This window comes from Anarrhichthys ocellatus, unplaced genomic scaffold (assembly GCF_004355925.1).
Source record: "Anarrhichthys ocellatus isolate YVR2014 unplaced genomic scaffold, GSC_Weel_1.0 scaffold29, whole genome shotgun sequence".
NCBI classification, from domain to species: domain Eukaryota; kingdom Metazoa; phylum Chordata; class Actinopteri; order Perciformes; family Anarhichadidae; genus Anarrhichthys; species Anarrhichthys ocellatus.
Window position 1 is genome coordinate 2459511 of NW_022280059.1, and position 14821 is coordinate 2474331.

Sequence of the window (14821 nt, forward strand, 5' to 3'; positions counted from 1 at the left end):
CTTTAAAGGTTTGATGCCTCTGAACTAAAATGTTGGAATTGGGATTCATCCACCAGCAAAGACGCCTTTGAATGGAGCTTTTCTGCAACTGTGCCTTGGCTTTGTCATATTCCAGAGGAATATCTGCACAGTGTTTGAGGATTTTAAAACTGGACTGCAGATAATTTTACATTTAAAAAGACTCTTTCATCCGTCAAATGTGCGTTGTGTGCTCTCTGTACAAAACTAAGCGATGTGCTTATGAAAGATACATAGGCTCCCATTTCACTCAAAATGCTTTCAAATTGTGGGACATTACGGAAGACAGGAGGTCTAAACGTTTCTTGTGACTTCAAAGCAAAAATGACACCCAAAGTCAACTTTATACTACATCAGATTTGCAGAGGATAATTTTTAAAGATGGTAATATTATACATGATAAGATCATGTTGATATATTATGGACTATTTGAATTTCATAATGAAGGGGTCATTGCATATTGTTGTCAATAAATGTCTATTCATCTAGCAGCTAAAGACACTATTTCTACATTAGTATTAGAAGAGAGCAGAGCTGTATATACTGTGTACATCTACTGTGAAGCATAGAAACCATATATAAGGTTCTCGCTCTGAAAATCAAGGTGCATCTGTGAGGTTTTCTGACACATAATGGAAGCAACGCATGAAGTGGGGGGGGGGGGGGCAAAGTGCTCCTCTATAGTTTTCCTTCAACAGGTCGTCGGCTTAAAAATTTCCGCACAGCGTGCTTCTAATTGATCCGTCATAATCACAATACACAATGCAAAGCTGACAGGAAGGTGCCTTAAAAGAACAACAGGTACTAGAGACCTTTCACGCCATGATGGAATTTATTAATTTTTAAGTGGCAACACTAAAAAAAAACCTTCATTAAACATTTGTCAGCGCTGCGGCAGTGAACAATCGAAGGAAATGAAAGTGAATGAGACAAATCAAAGTTTTCCAGAACAATGAAGTTATCAACGCGATGAATGTGAGATTCATATAATAGGTGTTGAACAATGCGTTTCTCCTCCACACCTCTGCGCTGTGGAACTTGACGGATCAAAAGGCTGCCTCATGCTGTTTGATCCCCACTTTTCCAACATTCAGAAATAGCAAGAATTTCAGTCAATACGCACCAGGTCAAGCTTTTCCATTAATATCACTGTACATCAAACAGCAAAGGATTTAATGGCTGAGTGGTCGAACGGGGAGCCGAGCGCCAGAACTCATATGCAATTAGCCGGGGGTAAAAGTTTCGAGGCATAAAGACATCGGCCTCCTGGATGCCTGTTGTCTGCTTGGCTCTCGGAGTCCACCTCGCAGCAACGCACAGCGAGTGTTGTGATGGAGCGAGCGCAGATGTTGATACTTTGGCTGCGCCGCCAGTTCTCTGCTCTGTGCATTGGGCAATGATAAAACCACAATGCTGCCAATTTCTCCAGGCCAGCCTGGTCACCTAGCAACCCATCCTGAAATAAAGCTGTGATATCCAACTTTTGTCAGAGTCCAATTTCAAGAATAGGATATACTGCATTACCCATTACCTGTCTGTGTCTGCAAGGCCCTTTATTGGTAATCCAAACTCCCCCCCCCCCCCCCCCCTAAAAAAAGGTTTTCATTGCTGTCCGGGGTGTTTTGGACTGAGGGCTGAGCAATAACACTCATATCAGAGTACAGAAAGGGAAGAATATTGAGTCTTTTTTTGGTAAATTGAATAAGTTTATAAATCAGGTATAGCTATTCCTTTATCTTAAACAACTAAGTTATTTCTTATACCCACATTATGATAATGATTTCTTATGAAAGATACAGCTACTCTCTTGCATGATGGATCAAAGCCGGTCTGGTATAGCAGCTCAAGGACATCGCAGACAATAAATACAACAGTGCTATTATACCAAATTACCCGGCGGCTCTACGGTTGCTGATTATCTCAGTGCTTTTTTAAAAGAAGCAGCTCACCGAGATGATTGACAGGTTTCGGGGCAGGAACTCGTCCAGCTGAAGGGACGAAGGCGAAGGCAATTTCTGGTCTATGATTTAAGGACGTCGCTCAGCTTTTCCCCTCAACAACATTGTATTTTTGGCTCGTTTTGAAACTGTTCCGTCATTGAAACAGGTGTCGAATGAATGTTGAAGGTGCAGCCGTTGCTGTGACACGACCTGCTGTGCAGAATGAGCCACATACAGTGAGAAACCTGAAATACTGAGCCTCGGTTCATATTTTGTTCTGCACATGCCCGCTTGTATAACGGTGATGCTTATTGTGAATGCATCAGTGATCATTGTGCATTCATGCGCGCGGTACCCATCGTGTCGTGAACCTGCTGTTATACCTCTTTCTTTTTGCTTACTTTTATTTTTGCGGATGCAAGCTTGCTGAGCGTACAGCTTCCTTTAAAGCAACTACAGCCATAAAATTTAACACATTAAATCCTGTAAAGTGTCTATTACAGCCTCATCTGTCCACTAATCACCAAGTATTCCTCTGCAGTAGCTGTGCAGGGAGGTGAGCACGTTACTTTCCCCTCTCTTCATTACCTTGTCTGCCCAGATGTCCAGGTGTTTGACCTTGGAGCTATAAAGAGTCTCATAAAGTTGGATATAAAAGTTCGGCAGTCCTGATACACGGTGGTCAACGCGGCCGTAATAACTCTTCTTTTCCCCTTTATCTCCCCAATTTGGAATCGTCAATTATGTTGTACCACCGTCTTTGGCTAAAGGTCTGAGAAAGATCACTACGGCCTCTTCGGACCCATGCGTGATGTTCTCGTGTCATGTTTGTTTGTGATATGGACAAAACTACAGCAAGCCAGCTGGGAAGTTGGTACCAAACCTATAAAATAATTTATATGGTATTGATTCTGCGCTATTTAAATAGCCTGATGCAATATATAAAGATTGTGTTTTCATGCAAGCTTGACAAAAGAATATGGTTCCATAAAAACAGTTGATCACACAGACCTGGAGTCTGAGTTGGTACGACCATCGAAGTGATGTTCCAAATTTTCGAGAGAAGGGCTTGGTAATATGTTTTTGACCCAATTCAAGAGGCGTGCATCAGCTTAAGCTGCACTTCAGTCACTGTGGTGGCGCACGCAGGTAGACGGGTGCAAAAGCAATGCTCCTACTTTAAACTCAGAATAGCCAGAAAAGCATGCTGGCTTGCATTCTGCAAAAATGCGACCGGATGCAGTAGCACATCCTGGTATTTTTGACATACTGCATTTGACACACTATGTATTGGGAGATAATACAACTCTTTTATGACAAAAATAAATAGTATGGTAGTATGAACTGAGTCCCATGCTACGTATTAATTGTGTAGATTATACAAATGTAATATTTATTAGCATTCCTTTTTGCAGTTTGGAAGAAATCAACACACTTTAGTGTTTAACACTAACAGGAAATGATTTACTACACCCGCCATGCAAAGGCAATCAAACTGTGACTTTACAATGATTTAATTTAAATTATTCTAAATATTCATAGGTGTTCCCAGAGTTGTTTCAACACCTTCCACAAATAATTAGAATGTTTACAAGCAGTGAGCACACTCCTAAATATCAGTATTTTTAGTACAGATGGTGTCTGCTTCAGGTAAACTCATTTCTGTCACTATTCAGCTGTGAACACACTACAAACCAGAATGAATGTGTAGTATCAGGACTTTTGGACAAGGCGACAGTGATGCTTGCTTCATGTAACCCTCCAGGACGGAACTCTAGCAATTGCTTTATTATCTGCGTGTCTGTGCATCAAAGCACTGCAGAGGATTGAACACGGGTCTCTGCAGTGGTGGAGTGTTTTGCCTCGGATCAGTGTTCTGAGAAAACAGTTAATATGAGTAGATTCTCCTCACTAATCCACCCGATGTTGACATTTCAGTTTGTCTCTGACTAATAATAAAATTGCTCATTCATATCCAATATACATATCTCGGAGATTAAAAATAAAAACTAAACAAACACTGCGGTGAAATGAAGCTGTTTATCAGACTTGAGTGGTACTTAATGAGCTATACCACTCATCTAATAAGGGCCAAATACAATAGAATGAAATAACAATATATAGCGTGAAGTGATCATGTCTCATATCAGACATATGCTGCATATACTCAATAGGAACCACAGGGGCCGACTGAAATAATGTCACCTGCACACGTTCAATGCAGAACAAAGGTCAGTATTTATGTGTCAAAGATGACCCACTTACCATTACTCTAGTTATCAACAGGGAAATTAATTACTGTTAGTTTGGAAATTAGATTACATGTAACTGGCTTCACTCAGAGAAGGGGGCCTTCTCATATTTAGATATTGGAGCACTCTTAGCTAATTTAACTGCAACCGGATTGTCGAAGGAATTCTGTGACAAGCGCCAGCTTTGTGAGATGAGAAATAGTTTACAACATATGAAAAAAAGCATTTCCCTGGATTCCCCAAAATACCTTTCGAACACCAATCATGACGTGATATAGAGTAAAACTCTGCTATAAATATTATGACAAAAAAGTTATGAACATAATTGTGCATGTTTTAACTTGGTCTTTGTGCACTTATTAATATATATTTATTTTTTAATTGGCAACGTTTCACTCAAAAAAATGTGGCTGAGATTTGAGAGAGAAAAAAGTTCTCAAACTTTGTGTCAGATCAGCCAGAGAGAACACAAGTAAGAGGAGAGGGGGAGGAAGAGGAGGAGGAAGTCTTACCTGGATGTCATCGGATGTCAAGTGTCCCTTCATGTCGCTGTTCTTCTTTTTGGGCGGAGGCGGGGCTGGCTTGTGGGCGGGTGGGAGGTCGGTCCTGTTGAAAGAGCGAAAAGATAACATGACACTCAGCACATTCGGGGATCGCCACTCCTTCCGTCCCTCACCGTCCACAGCACTCTATAATGAGAAGTCCTGCCTGCACTTGCCTTTTTCCACTCTCTCCTCGGATTTTGATAGATCTCGTGTTGGCGGCTTTGTTGCGGCGGCAGCAGCCTTTCCCCCCTGCCCTTTCAAAGGCTCTCGCTGGAGAGACACTGTGCTAATGAGAGTGGGCTGTAATTGGACACTGAGGTGAGGAGATGGGGATGGAGGGAGTATAGGGGGGCAGGGAGAAGGGCATGTGAGAGTCAAGTCCTCAGGGTGGATCGAGCCTCATCTACGGCGCCGCTCGGACAAACACCCTGCCCGCTGTGCAGAGACTGTTTGTTTGACACGTCGTCCCCCGTTGCTGCAACTCAGCGAGCTCAGCAGGCGGCTCCTGCTCCCCACCTTCCCCTGGATCCCTGGCACTGATGCCCCCCCCCCCCCGAGGCACTCACCCCACCCTTTCTGCTGACACACCTGGGGAAGAACAAAGCCTCGACAACTGAACACCTGAACTCGTTTACATGCAGCCATTAACAGGGCAGTTAACAACTCTTTTCCTTCAAATCGACAATGAAGTTCCCACCAGAGACAGAAGTCACCCCGACACTTGATAATGAAAAGGAAAACTTAATCGTGAGCAGGACGGACAGCTATAATTGAAACGCTTGATGTTGAAAACTGTTTGAAGTGCATCCCGATAATTATTTCAGACAAGGAAGCGGAGGGGTTGTTGCTATGGATATTGCTACAAAGAGAAACCCCCTCCCTCAAACACGCTGGCAGTCAGATGTCATCTGTCCCACTCTGACACGATATCAGGGGTGATCAAAGATAATGAAGTGGAGCACAGACACTGAGCTGTGTACCTGCACGCATTATCTCCGGCTCCTCCCGCCTCCCATTCGCACTGGTTCACGTCCTTATTGAATAACATGACCTTTCCGCAAGGCCAAGCTGGCGTTTTAATGTGCAGAAAATTTGTGCATGAGTGCACCCCTTAACTCTTTCTTTCACGCTCATTATTTCCAGTCCGTATCACCTTGTCTCCAGACAGGGCTGCCGTGCCACTGCCAGATTCATGTGGCACCCTCTTCAGCCCCGGCACCCCCCCTCCTTGTCTACAGAAGCCTCTTCCTTCGCCGAGCCTTTCCTGAGGAGAGAGGCATCCATTTTTCCCTGAGACAGATAATTACGAGTCTTGTGGAACAGCGGCGTGCTCATTATAAAGTATTGTAATCCGTTGCTTGTGACTGACTGGATTCTGATACAGGTGAGAGCGATAAAGAAAAAAAAAAAGCTGTGACAGCCGACAAGACCATCTGCTTTCAAGAAATGTACGAAGGGAAATGCAATTGTCAACCTCTGCCTGCCCTGTGTGTACTCTGAGTCACCGAATCGTGAAATTTCTTCAATCAGCTGAAACAAAAAGCCGATGTGTAGGCCTACCTCGTGCACCGACCTAATTGCCATTTTATCAAAAAAGAAATGCGGTATTATCCGAGATTTCATACAGTGTTTTAAGACGAATCAGTTGCACATCTTCATGCTGGAATTACTCATCGTGCCGTGTTTATGTCAGGTGCAGCATTTGCATTCAGATCCCGCGGCATTTTTCAACTTCCATTTGATCCCGTGGGACTCCCCCCCCCACTGTTGATTGCATGTCATTGCACATTATGCGACGGAGCCTGTTCAAATAGGCGGTTTGTTTGGGGTCCCGTATGCAGAGTGGCTTTATTAAACCTGACCAAACATGAAGGAACTCCCTCGTCTCATGACGGCCACCCAGCAACAGCCACTTCCTCCCGGTCATACCTCCCTTTCTTGATTCAATTGGGCTACATTCGGAATCTGGTTACGCACAAACAGCGGCCTCGGGAGATCGTCAGTGTACATACCGTCACTTGACACACTGGCACCAAAACAGAGCGAAAAGCGCCATCGGTGTTTAATGAAGTGGCGTCTGTGCCGAGCGCACAAACATACAGTACGGCCAAGCCCTGCCAAGACAAACACACTATGTGTGCGTTCAGCTACTCAAGCTGTGTTCCGATTCCTCCAATATTACAGACTACTCATCTTTATAAGACACTGTTTCTGATAGCATGAAGGACATTAATGTATTTTCCTGTCCGTCACTGGCAGGAAGTAACAAGAGAAGAACAACGATTGAAAAAAAGGGAACCCTAAATGCTTAAAGATTGAATACTTGGTGTTTTGTTTTCGGAGATGATCCTGTAACTGGATCCACAAATTGTGTTAATTTATTTCTTTCATTTAAATATGACATGCTGACATCTTTGAGTGTATCAAAAGAATAATTGTAGTTTATTCCAACTAACTAACTCTGATTTTCTTTTTTTTTAGCAGCTCAGTTTTGATACTGATGACCTCATCAATGTAACTGCTGAGATCTGCTAACAAAGTAGCGTCACTACAAGTACAATGTGTCAGGTGACCAGACTTCAATTTAACGATTCAGCCGGATTATCAAAACCCCTTTATTAGGAGGTCGTGCTGGAAGTGGAATCACCCATAATATTGCAATATCTGAATGTGAGCCAGGAAGTTGGTCTATTAACTGTGATCAATGTGTACAACGGACAGCTCCTCTTCTTTTTTCAAACCTTGTGTGATTGTCTGTCTGCTTGTGTTTCTTGCCCCATCTTATTTTTCAGTTATGTCACCACATTGTCAGATCTCAGCAGAAAACTATGTGAGAATTCTAACAGATAAGGATGGATAAAACTATGAAAAACGGACCGAAGGCAGTTCGTCTCAGAGATTTAATATTGGATTTGTTGTCTGTCAAGATGTACCTAAAACTATCTGAACATTGTCCTAATTCTTTCTTTTTTTTACAACTGTGAGAAGCTCCTGCATTTCCTGTGCAGTGCATTGTGGGAAAAGAAATCTCCATTGACAGAGTACTAAACAATTCCGTAGTACGCATATACACATACACTGTACATCAGTGGTGGGCCGTCTAAACAGAATCACAAAATTATAGCTATTTTATAATTAAATTATTTTTCACAAATACACTACATGTATTCTAATTATTTTTCCCATTATCTTATTTTCTCATTGCACAGCTCCTGTCTTCCTCTGTTGCTCTGCTTCCAGTGCAGCTTGTTTTAAGTAGAGCTTTTATCCAATCAGATCTCACCTCTGAGTCTCTAGGTAAGATGAGAGGCCCGAGGCCCTCTAGGTAGCCTTTGCAGATTAAAGTAAATGGAGCCGATATTGTTGATTGGCATAGTCATCAAGCAATCAGATTTGACATGTTGGGCGTATTCTTTGACGTGCCAGAGCTACCGAGGTAGTCTACAAGTACGTCAGCATTAACGTGCGGCTGGCTCACCAACAACGTGCGACGTGATTGGCCAGTGGGCTAGCGTGACTGTTGTGACGCTGAAGCTAGCTAGCAGAAGTTAGTATTAGTAGTAACAGTTCAAGTTGAAAGATATGTAAGACTTTATGACATTGACATGACATTTTTAGCGTTTTGCTTGGTGTAGATTCTTTTTTTTTTAACCTAGCTTTTTTTTTTAACACTCAATGGCTGAAAGAGGATAAATGCCTTTCTGGAGAAGGACATTTCAGGAAAAAATGGACATCGTAAGAAAGGGTCGGCCAACCCCACCGCTAGCAGCCCTGACCCAGCCAGGAAAAGGATTTGTACGAACGGTATTCCTGGCTGACAGCGTCGAAGAAGCGTTGCACATGTTATGTGGAAGTGTCTCAAACTTGCATACTTTCTAACAGCCATCAAGGGGCAACTCCTTTGGTTGCAAAAATAAGTCTGATTGTATAGAAGTCAATGAGAAAACAACCCTACTTCTCACTTGATTTATTACCTCAGTAAACATTGTAAACATGAGTTTATGGTCTCCTTCACTAGTTTCTTTAATTGCAAGTCTTCTTTAGTCGTTGTGATTGACAGGTTGCTACCACGTCGTTGTATGGTCTGGGAGTTGTCAATGTTTTCCTCTTAAAACGTTAACTGTTTCACGGAGTGTTTCCAGTTCATGAAAGTTAATTGTAACAATTTTGGTTTCCCAAATATATCTACTTCAGCGGTCGGTTGTACTTCACCCTCTCGAGTCACTTCTGGTTGCAAAAAAAACAAGATGGCGACTGCCAAAATCCAAGATGGACCATAGTCCACAAACCAATGCATGAGGTCACAGTGACTACTTCTTACATACGGTCTATGGCTACAATTTGAGAATCTAGTTATAAAGAATAAACTCAAATGCACGTGTCAAACCAAATGGAGCTGGATTGAAATGGTGCAATTTTTATATAGATTCACAGTGTCATCTGAGGAGTCACTCAGAGAATGTTTGCTTCGCAGGTGAATGCATTTTTCTTCACTCCGGCTAAGTAATTAAAGGACTCCTTTCCCATCCAAAGCTTGCTTTGAAGCTAAATAAGATATATATATATATATATACACAATCTTGCGAATGGTGTTGATTAATACTGTATATGCAGCCTGTCAACATTGCTGAGCATATAACTGTGGAGATGTAACCTTTTGTTTGTCCCCCCCTAGGCATTGCACTAATTCTGCAGTGTGCACTGTACCACATGTTTGCTCAATCCGTCATTAGTCAGATGCAGCACGGTGATGCACATCTCAGCTTGACCACCTCGTGTGCATCTCAGCTGTGCGATTACACGCAGGCTTCCTCTGAGCTGAGCGCGACGCAGGCAGCATGTGGGCGTTGGCTTTGTGAGACACAGACACTAATGAGAGCTGACAAGCACCGCGAGCCTGTGGGGAGCGCAGTAAGCACCGGGGCAGGGAACCATAAGCTACATTCAAGTTTGCACTGTTCCCTACTCAGACATCCACCTTGAAGACCTCGCTCCTCCTCGCTTTGTTGGCCACAAAAGGCTCAGGGCAGCTTAAGGGGAGATTTAAAGGGGGATAGCGTGGAGAAAACATAACTAATCCTTAAACTGAGAAGAGTAATCTGTGAGGGAAGATTTACAGCAAAGAAAATTACTTTCACGATGCACTCGCTAAAAAAAAGTGACCTTTCTGTTTGGAGCCTCTGCAGCATCGAGGCGGTTTCTGAGCCGCAGATAATCGGGAGTCGAGACGTTCCGCGGTGCGACAGTGAGAAGAAACACTGTTGCTGTCCGCTGCATGTGAAAGAAAGTGAAGTGTCGCATCCCCAGAAGCGCTTGGATTAAAAAGACGCCGTATGACCACAGCCGGGCTCATGGAAAACAATGTGAAGTGTTCGAGCTGATCCTCTGTGCTCTCATTGATTTCTGTTGATCACAATCTTATTTGGCAATTTAAATGCTAATGATACTTTTAATTGCAAGACGGGATAAATGTGATTTGATCTTTAGGAGGCAATTACTTTCATGCTTTGTCTCGCTCCGATCTTCTCAAAAGGCGGACAACAATTACCCCGCCGAACTCGGCTTTTTCCTTTTTTTCCTTTTCTCACAAGAGAAGAAAGAATGAAACAAAATGACTTCTGTTTTCGTTCTTTGACAAGTTTATCAAAAATGATTTCTGTTGCTGGAGGAAGGGGTTTTGTTTTTTTAGAACATTTAACTTTACAATCACACACACACACACACACGGCCAGTTTCCAAACCTTTCCCAACACCTCAGGCATCGATGCTAGATTACATACACTGCTATACAAAAGCACATGAAAATCAAGGGGATTGTTCTAGACAGTTGCACTGCATGTATAACATTCTGTACAGACAAAAAAACCAAGCTCTATTTTTACTCACAAACAACAGTGAATGATTCAAATTCACACCCGGTACATCACGTCCACGGTGAGTGACTCACAAAGACAAGAAAGACAATCCTACTTTGGTTACAGCTTAAAGCTAGAAGGTGTCCAACAATGAGTTACCATTTATCACATTTTAAAAAGGTCTCCACACACAGCAATGGTGACCGGTTTATAAATCAAAGGGTACACAAGTAGAAGTAATACCGCTACCAATCGCTTCACCCAGTGTCGTCAAATTGAGCTAATAATCTATTTGTATGACTTCAACGATCCCATGTCTTCACTTCGACTTCACTGGAGAGTCTATCAGTAATGTCAAGTGTCCAAAAATCACAATGGCGCTACATTTCAGTCCTTGGGAGACCATTTCCAGCCCCCGAAGGTGGAAGAATTTGCACCTACGTTGAGAAAACAGAGTTGATGTTGTTTGGTGACAATGATGGCCCGCTCATTAATGCATCGCCACCTTTTAACATTCTGCATGTGATTCTTTTCAGTTATTGTAGTAAATGTGGGCCGGGGAGGTTGGTATCCAACTGATTCATGCTGGCGATGAATTTGCAACTGTGCCAACACCAGCTGCACGTCAGGAAACACTCGTGAGTGAATTCATTTTTGCCAGGGGGGGGTACGGGGGACGCGCGCCACGATTGGCAGCGCTTTTCCGGCATTTTGGAGGTCATACATCACGCTCGGGCAAAAGACAGAGCGATGAACATATTATTCCGAGAACATCGCTTTTGACAATGCCCCATCTATTTTGATAATCAGCCGACTATTGTGCCAGTGCAGCCTCTGAAGGGTCGGTGATTTATTAGGATTGACCAATTTCGAGTCACATCATGTGCTGCTTTGCGAGGGCAAACAGAGGCGTGACTGGCAGTGCAGTCAGGCATGTTATCAAATGGCCAGGCTTGATTAACGGGCTCATCAACATGCAGAATTAAACAGTCTAGCTAAATGCTTCCCCTTTTACCCTGACACTCTTATAAATCTATGAATCCCTCGCAGTGGTGCTCCACGTTTAAACAACACCCCCACACATTCGCCCGCAACTTATCTGCATTGGCATAATCACACATTTAAAGATTACAGTTTCTCCAGAAGACACTGAACATGTTTTGACGACATGCCACAAGAAGATGGACACAGATATTCATCTGGAGCTTTAAATCACATCTCGCTACATGCCGAGCTACGAGTATATGGGGGGGGCAAATGACAACAGTTACACAGCACTGACACGATTAGAACTCTTGTCATGCGTAGTTGACGACAATCATGCACACAAAAGGGAGGGGGGAGAGAGGGAGGAGGAGGGAGGTCGCACAATGTGGTCTGCTGACATTATCAGTGAGTTTCAGCTTATGTGAAACAAAGACACAATGAGCTTACAGATTTCCCTCTGAATGGCAATTTGATATGTACTCTTTCTTCAATCTCAAAAGTCAAAAAAAGGGTTCTGTTCTGTCCACTCTCCACCCGATCTGATAACGTCTGAGTGGAGCTGGATGTTTGATCGGAAGACGTAATTGAGTTGGATTCATCTTGGCACTGTTTTCATGGAGTTTAATTCTCACTCATACTTGTTTATTGAGCTAGATTTGTTTGTTGGTCACGCACCAAATGGAGACGTTTGAATTTCACTTCAATTGTCTCCATTTGTCCGGCGTTGTCAAAAGAAACGTGGACATTTCTTTTCAGGCGTCAAGTTCGGTGCAAATGTCTGGCGAGTGAATCGTGTCGATGGACCGCTCTCAGCGCTCACAGCGGTGTGCTCAAGTAAGTCACTTGCAGGCCACCATTGCATGCGGGCAACAGAATAGAGGATCCGGGAGGACAGGGTTCAGCGGGGGACAGACTGGGGTCAGGTGCCTCTACTTTCCTTGTGGGGGACTCTGGCTTCTCTGGAGCCTGTGTCACACAACTATCAGCCACAGCAGCAACAGCAATGCTGAGGGAGGGGAGTGGGAAACAGAGAGCAGTTAAACTTTAGCATCAAGAATGAGAGAGAAAGATAGATTAGCAGGGAGGGAGGAGGAGACAGAAAGCAATGGGAGAGGTAAGAGTCTGTGTGCTTTATTTGTCTTGAAAAGCATCGGTGAGAGGCAGAGGCGGCGCGGGGTCCCCGGCTGTGCTCTGCTGCCGAGACGGGCGGCGGGAGGAGTTCGCTGGGGCCAAAAAAACCTGCAGCGCTCCTGCTTTGAATATCAAATCAATTACGAGATTCTGGAGGGAGAGGGCGCTCTAAAATAAACACTATAATCTCATCATGTGAGTTGATTGAAGGTTCATGTGCACCCTCAGCCAGATTCTGCACACCCCCGACCTCAGTTGTTTTGGTAATATTCCCAGGGAGGAACATAGCCAGCCCCTGCACACAACAACCTCCTCATTCCCATGAGGATGTGGTTTGCATCTTGCATACCCAGTATTGCCAATGGCATCCTGGAAGCCGTGGCAACCAGGTGTTTAAGATAAAGCCAAATTAGCAATTCCTCCTTTGTTGAAAACAGAGTTCTTACAATTCTTCCCCAACAGATGGCAGAGACTTATATCACCTTTGGAAGAACACATTAAGATATTTTGGATTCACAAAGCTCTGTTGCTTGTTGTTGTCCCCCCCCTCCCCTCCTACACACTGTGTACGGGCAGCAGCTGGCAATGTTCAAAATTGTCACGGCCCCTGGTCTGCAGGCAGAACAAAATGACCTGGTTGGCTGGAGGAGGGGCGGCAGGAGTAACTACAGCAGGACAGATACAGGGTCCTTAAATCTATCTCCAACAGCATCTCCGAGTGGCTTAATTGATGCAATGGAAGAACTTCTATTCATTCTAAATTAAATTTACATGACATTGCCTTTGCAAGGTTCAGACTATAAAATACCTCAGATTTGATATAACTAAATCAATATGGGAATCAAGATTTGTTATTCCTGCATGCTGAACTGCAAGAGATTTTAGGCCTGCATGTCTCCAAACGCTTATCATCAAATCTTCGATCCGCCAGTAACAGTTCCTAATAAAAGCAATTTGCATAATTCCACAATTGTTTCCCCGAACAGCATTTAGAGACAGCACGACCCTATGGACCTACTGCGTGCTCGAGAATCTCCCGGAAAATCTCACTTCACTTCCTGATGATATCGGAAACAAACAAATCCGACAGAGGTGAAGCTTTCCTTAAGGAGAGACAGCATCAAATGCTCCTGCAATCAGTCCTGATTAAAACAATGGTGTTTTAATGGGAAATGGGCTTCACTTCAGCCCACATTGCAATCAAGCAACTACTTAATAAGTGCCGCTTCAGTAACAATCATCGAATGTATCTCCGCAATAGTAAACAAAAATGAACTTGCTTTTTAAAGTCAGTTAGTCATAAAGTGAGCTGCAGTATGGGGAAGGAGATTTTCGACGTGTTTGGAGTTCTGTCTCTGAACTCTCCGGGAAAAAAAGGTGTTTTGTCTTTTTCAAAGTGTTTTCTCTCTTGTGAGCCGACCGTATAGTGCACACCTAATCTTACCACCTGTCCAGCTCCCTGCAATACTCTCTGGCAGGGGCTCGGTACTCACAGGTCATTATCTGTCTCAGTGCGGGTCTTCTGCTGCCGCCGATGGACCATGAAAACAGTAACAGCCACGCCGACGATGAGTCCGATGGCAACGACACCTCCAAGGATCCCGATAACGCCACCCGGGGGACCCTGCGCCATTGGCTTCTCTGCAGACAGGAGGAGAAATAACAGTGTCAAGACAGGTGCTCCCTGGGTAATTGATGCTGCTGGGTTGAACTTCGGTAAGAAAAAAAGAGAAAAAAAAAAAGCAGTGAGCACAAAGAAACACAAATCTTACATCTCCATGACACGTCTATGGCAAGAAAAGGCCTTGCAATAAATCACAAAGAATTCTGGACATACTTTCAGCAATTGGTAAAAAAAACAACATTAAACATGAAATCAAAGACATTGCCATTCGACACGGTATTTGTCAGGCTTGAGGCTTTCTGTCATAAAACACACTATTTTGGGAGACATAGTTGAGGATGAGGCCATTGTCCAGCTCACCCTGGCACTGCATGAATACCACACAGTTGTGGTCACTAGGCATCTGCGGCTGCATTTCTAATGTGCACTCTGTCAAATGTTCAGAAGGAGCCCAAATTGGCTTGGATTT

General features: G+C 43.6%; 1 protein-coding gene across 3 annotated transcripts in view; it reads right to left on the bottom strand.

Moving 5' to 3' along the window:
- LOC116392198 (cyclin-K-like) overlaps nt 1-14363 on the bottom strand; it is a 35458-nt gene extending 21095 nt beyond the window's left edge. For all 3 annotated transcript variants that reach the window (XM_031863411.1, XM_031863409.1, XM_031863410.1), the window contains exons 1-2: nt 14222-14363; nt 4723-4816 (exon numbers count right to left, since the gene is read on the bottom strand). In XM_031863411.1, the coding sequence (XP_031719271.1) occupies nt 4723-4816; nt 14222-14361 (234 nt within the window). In that variant the 5' untranslated portion in view covers nt 14362-14363. The remainder of the gene's footprint in view (nt 1-4722; nt 4817-14221) is intronic.
- Between the last annotated feature and the right edge of the window lie 458 nt (nt 14364-14821).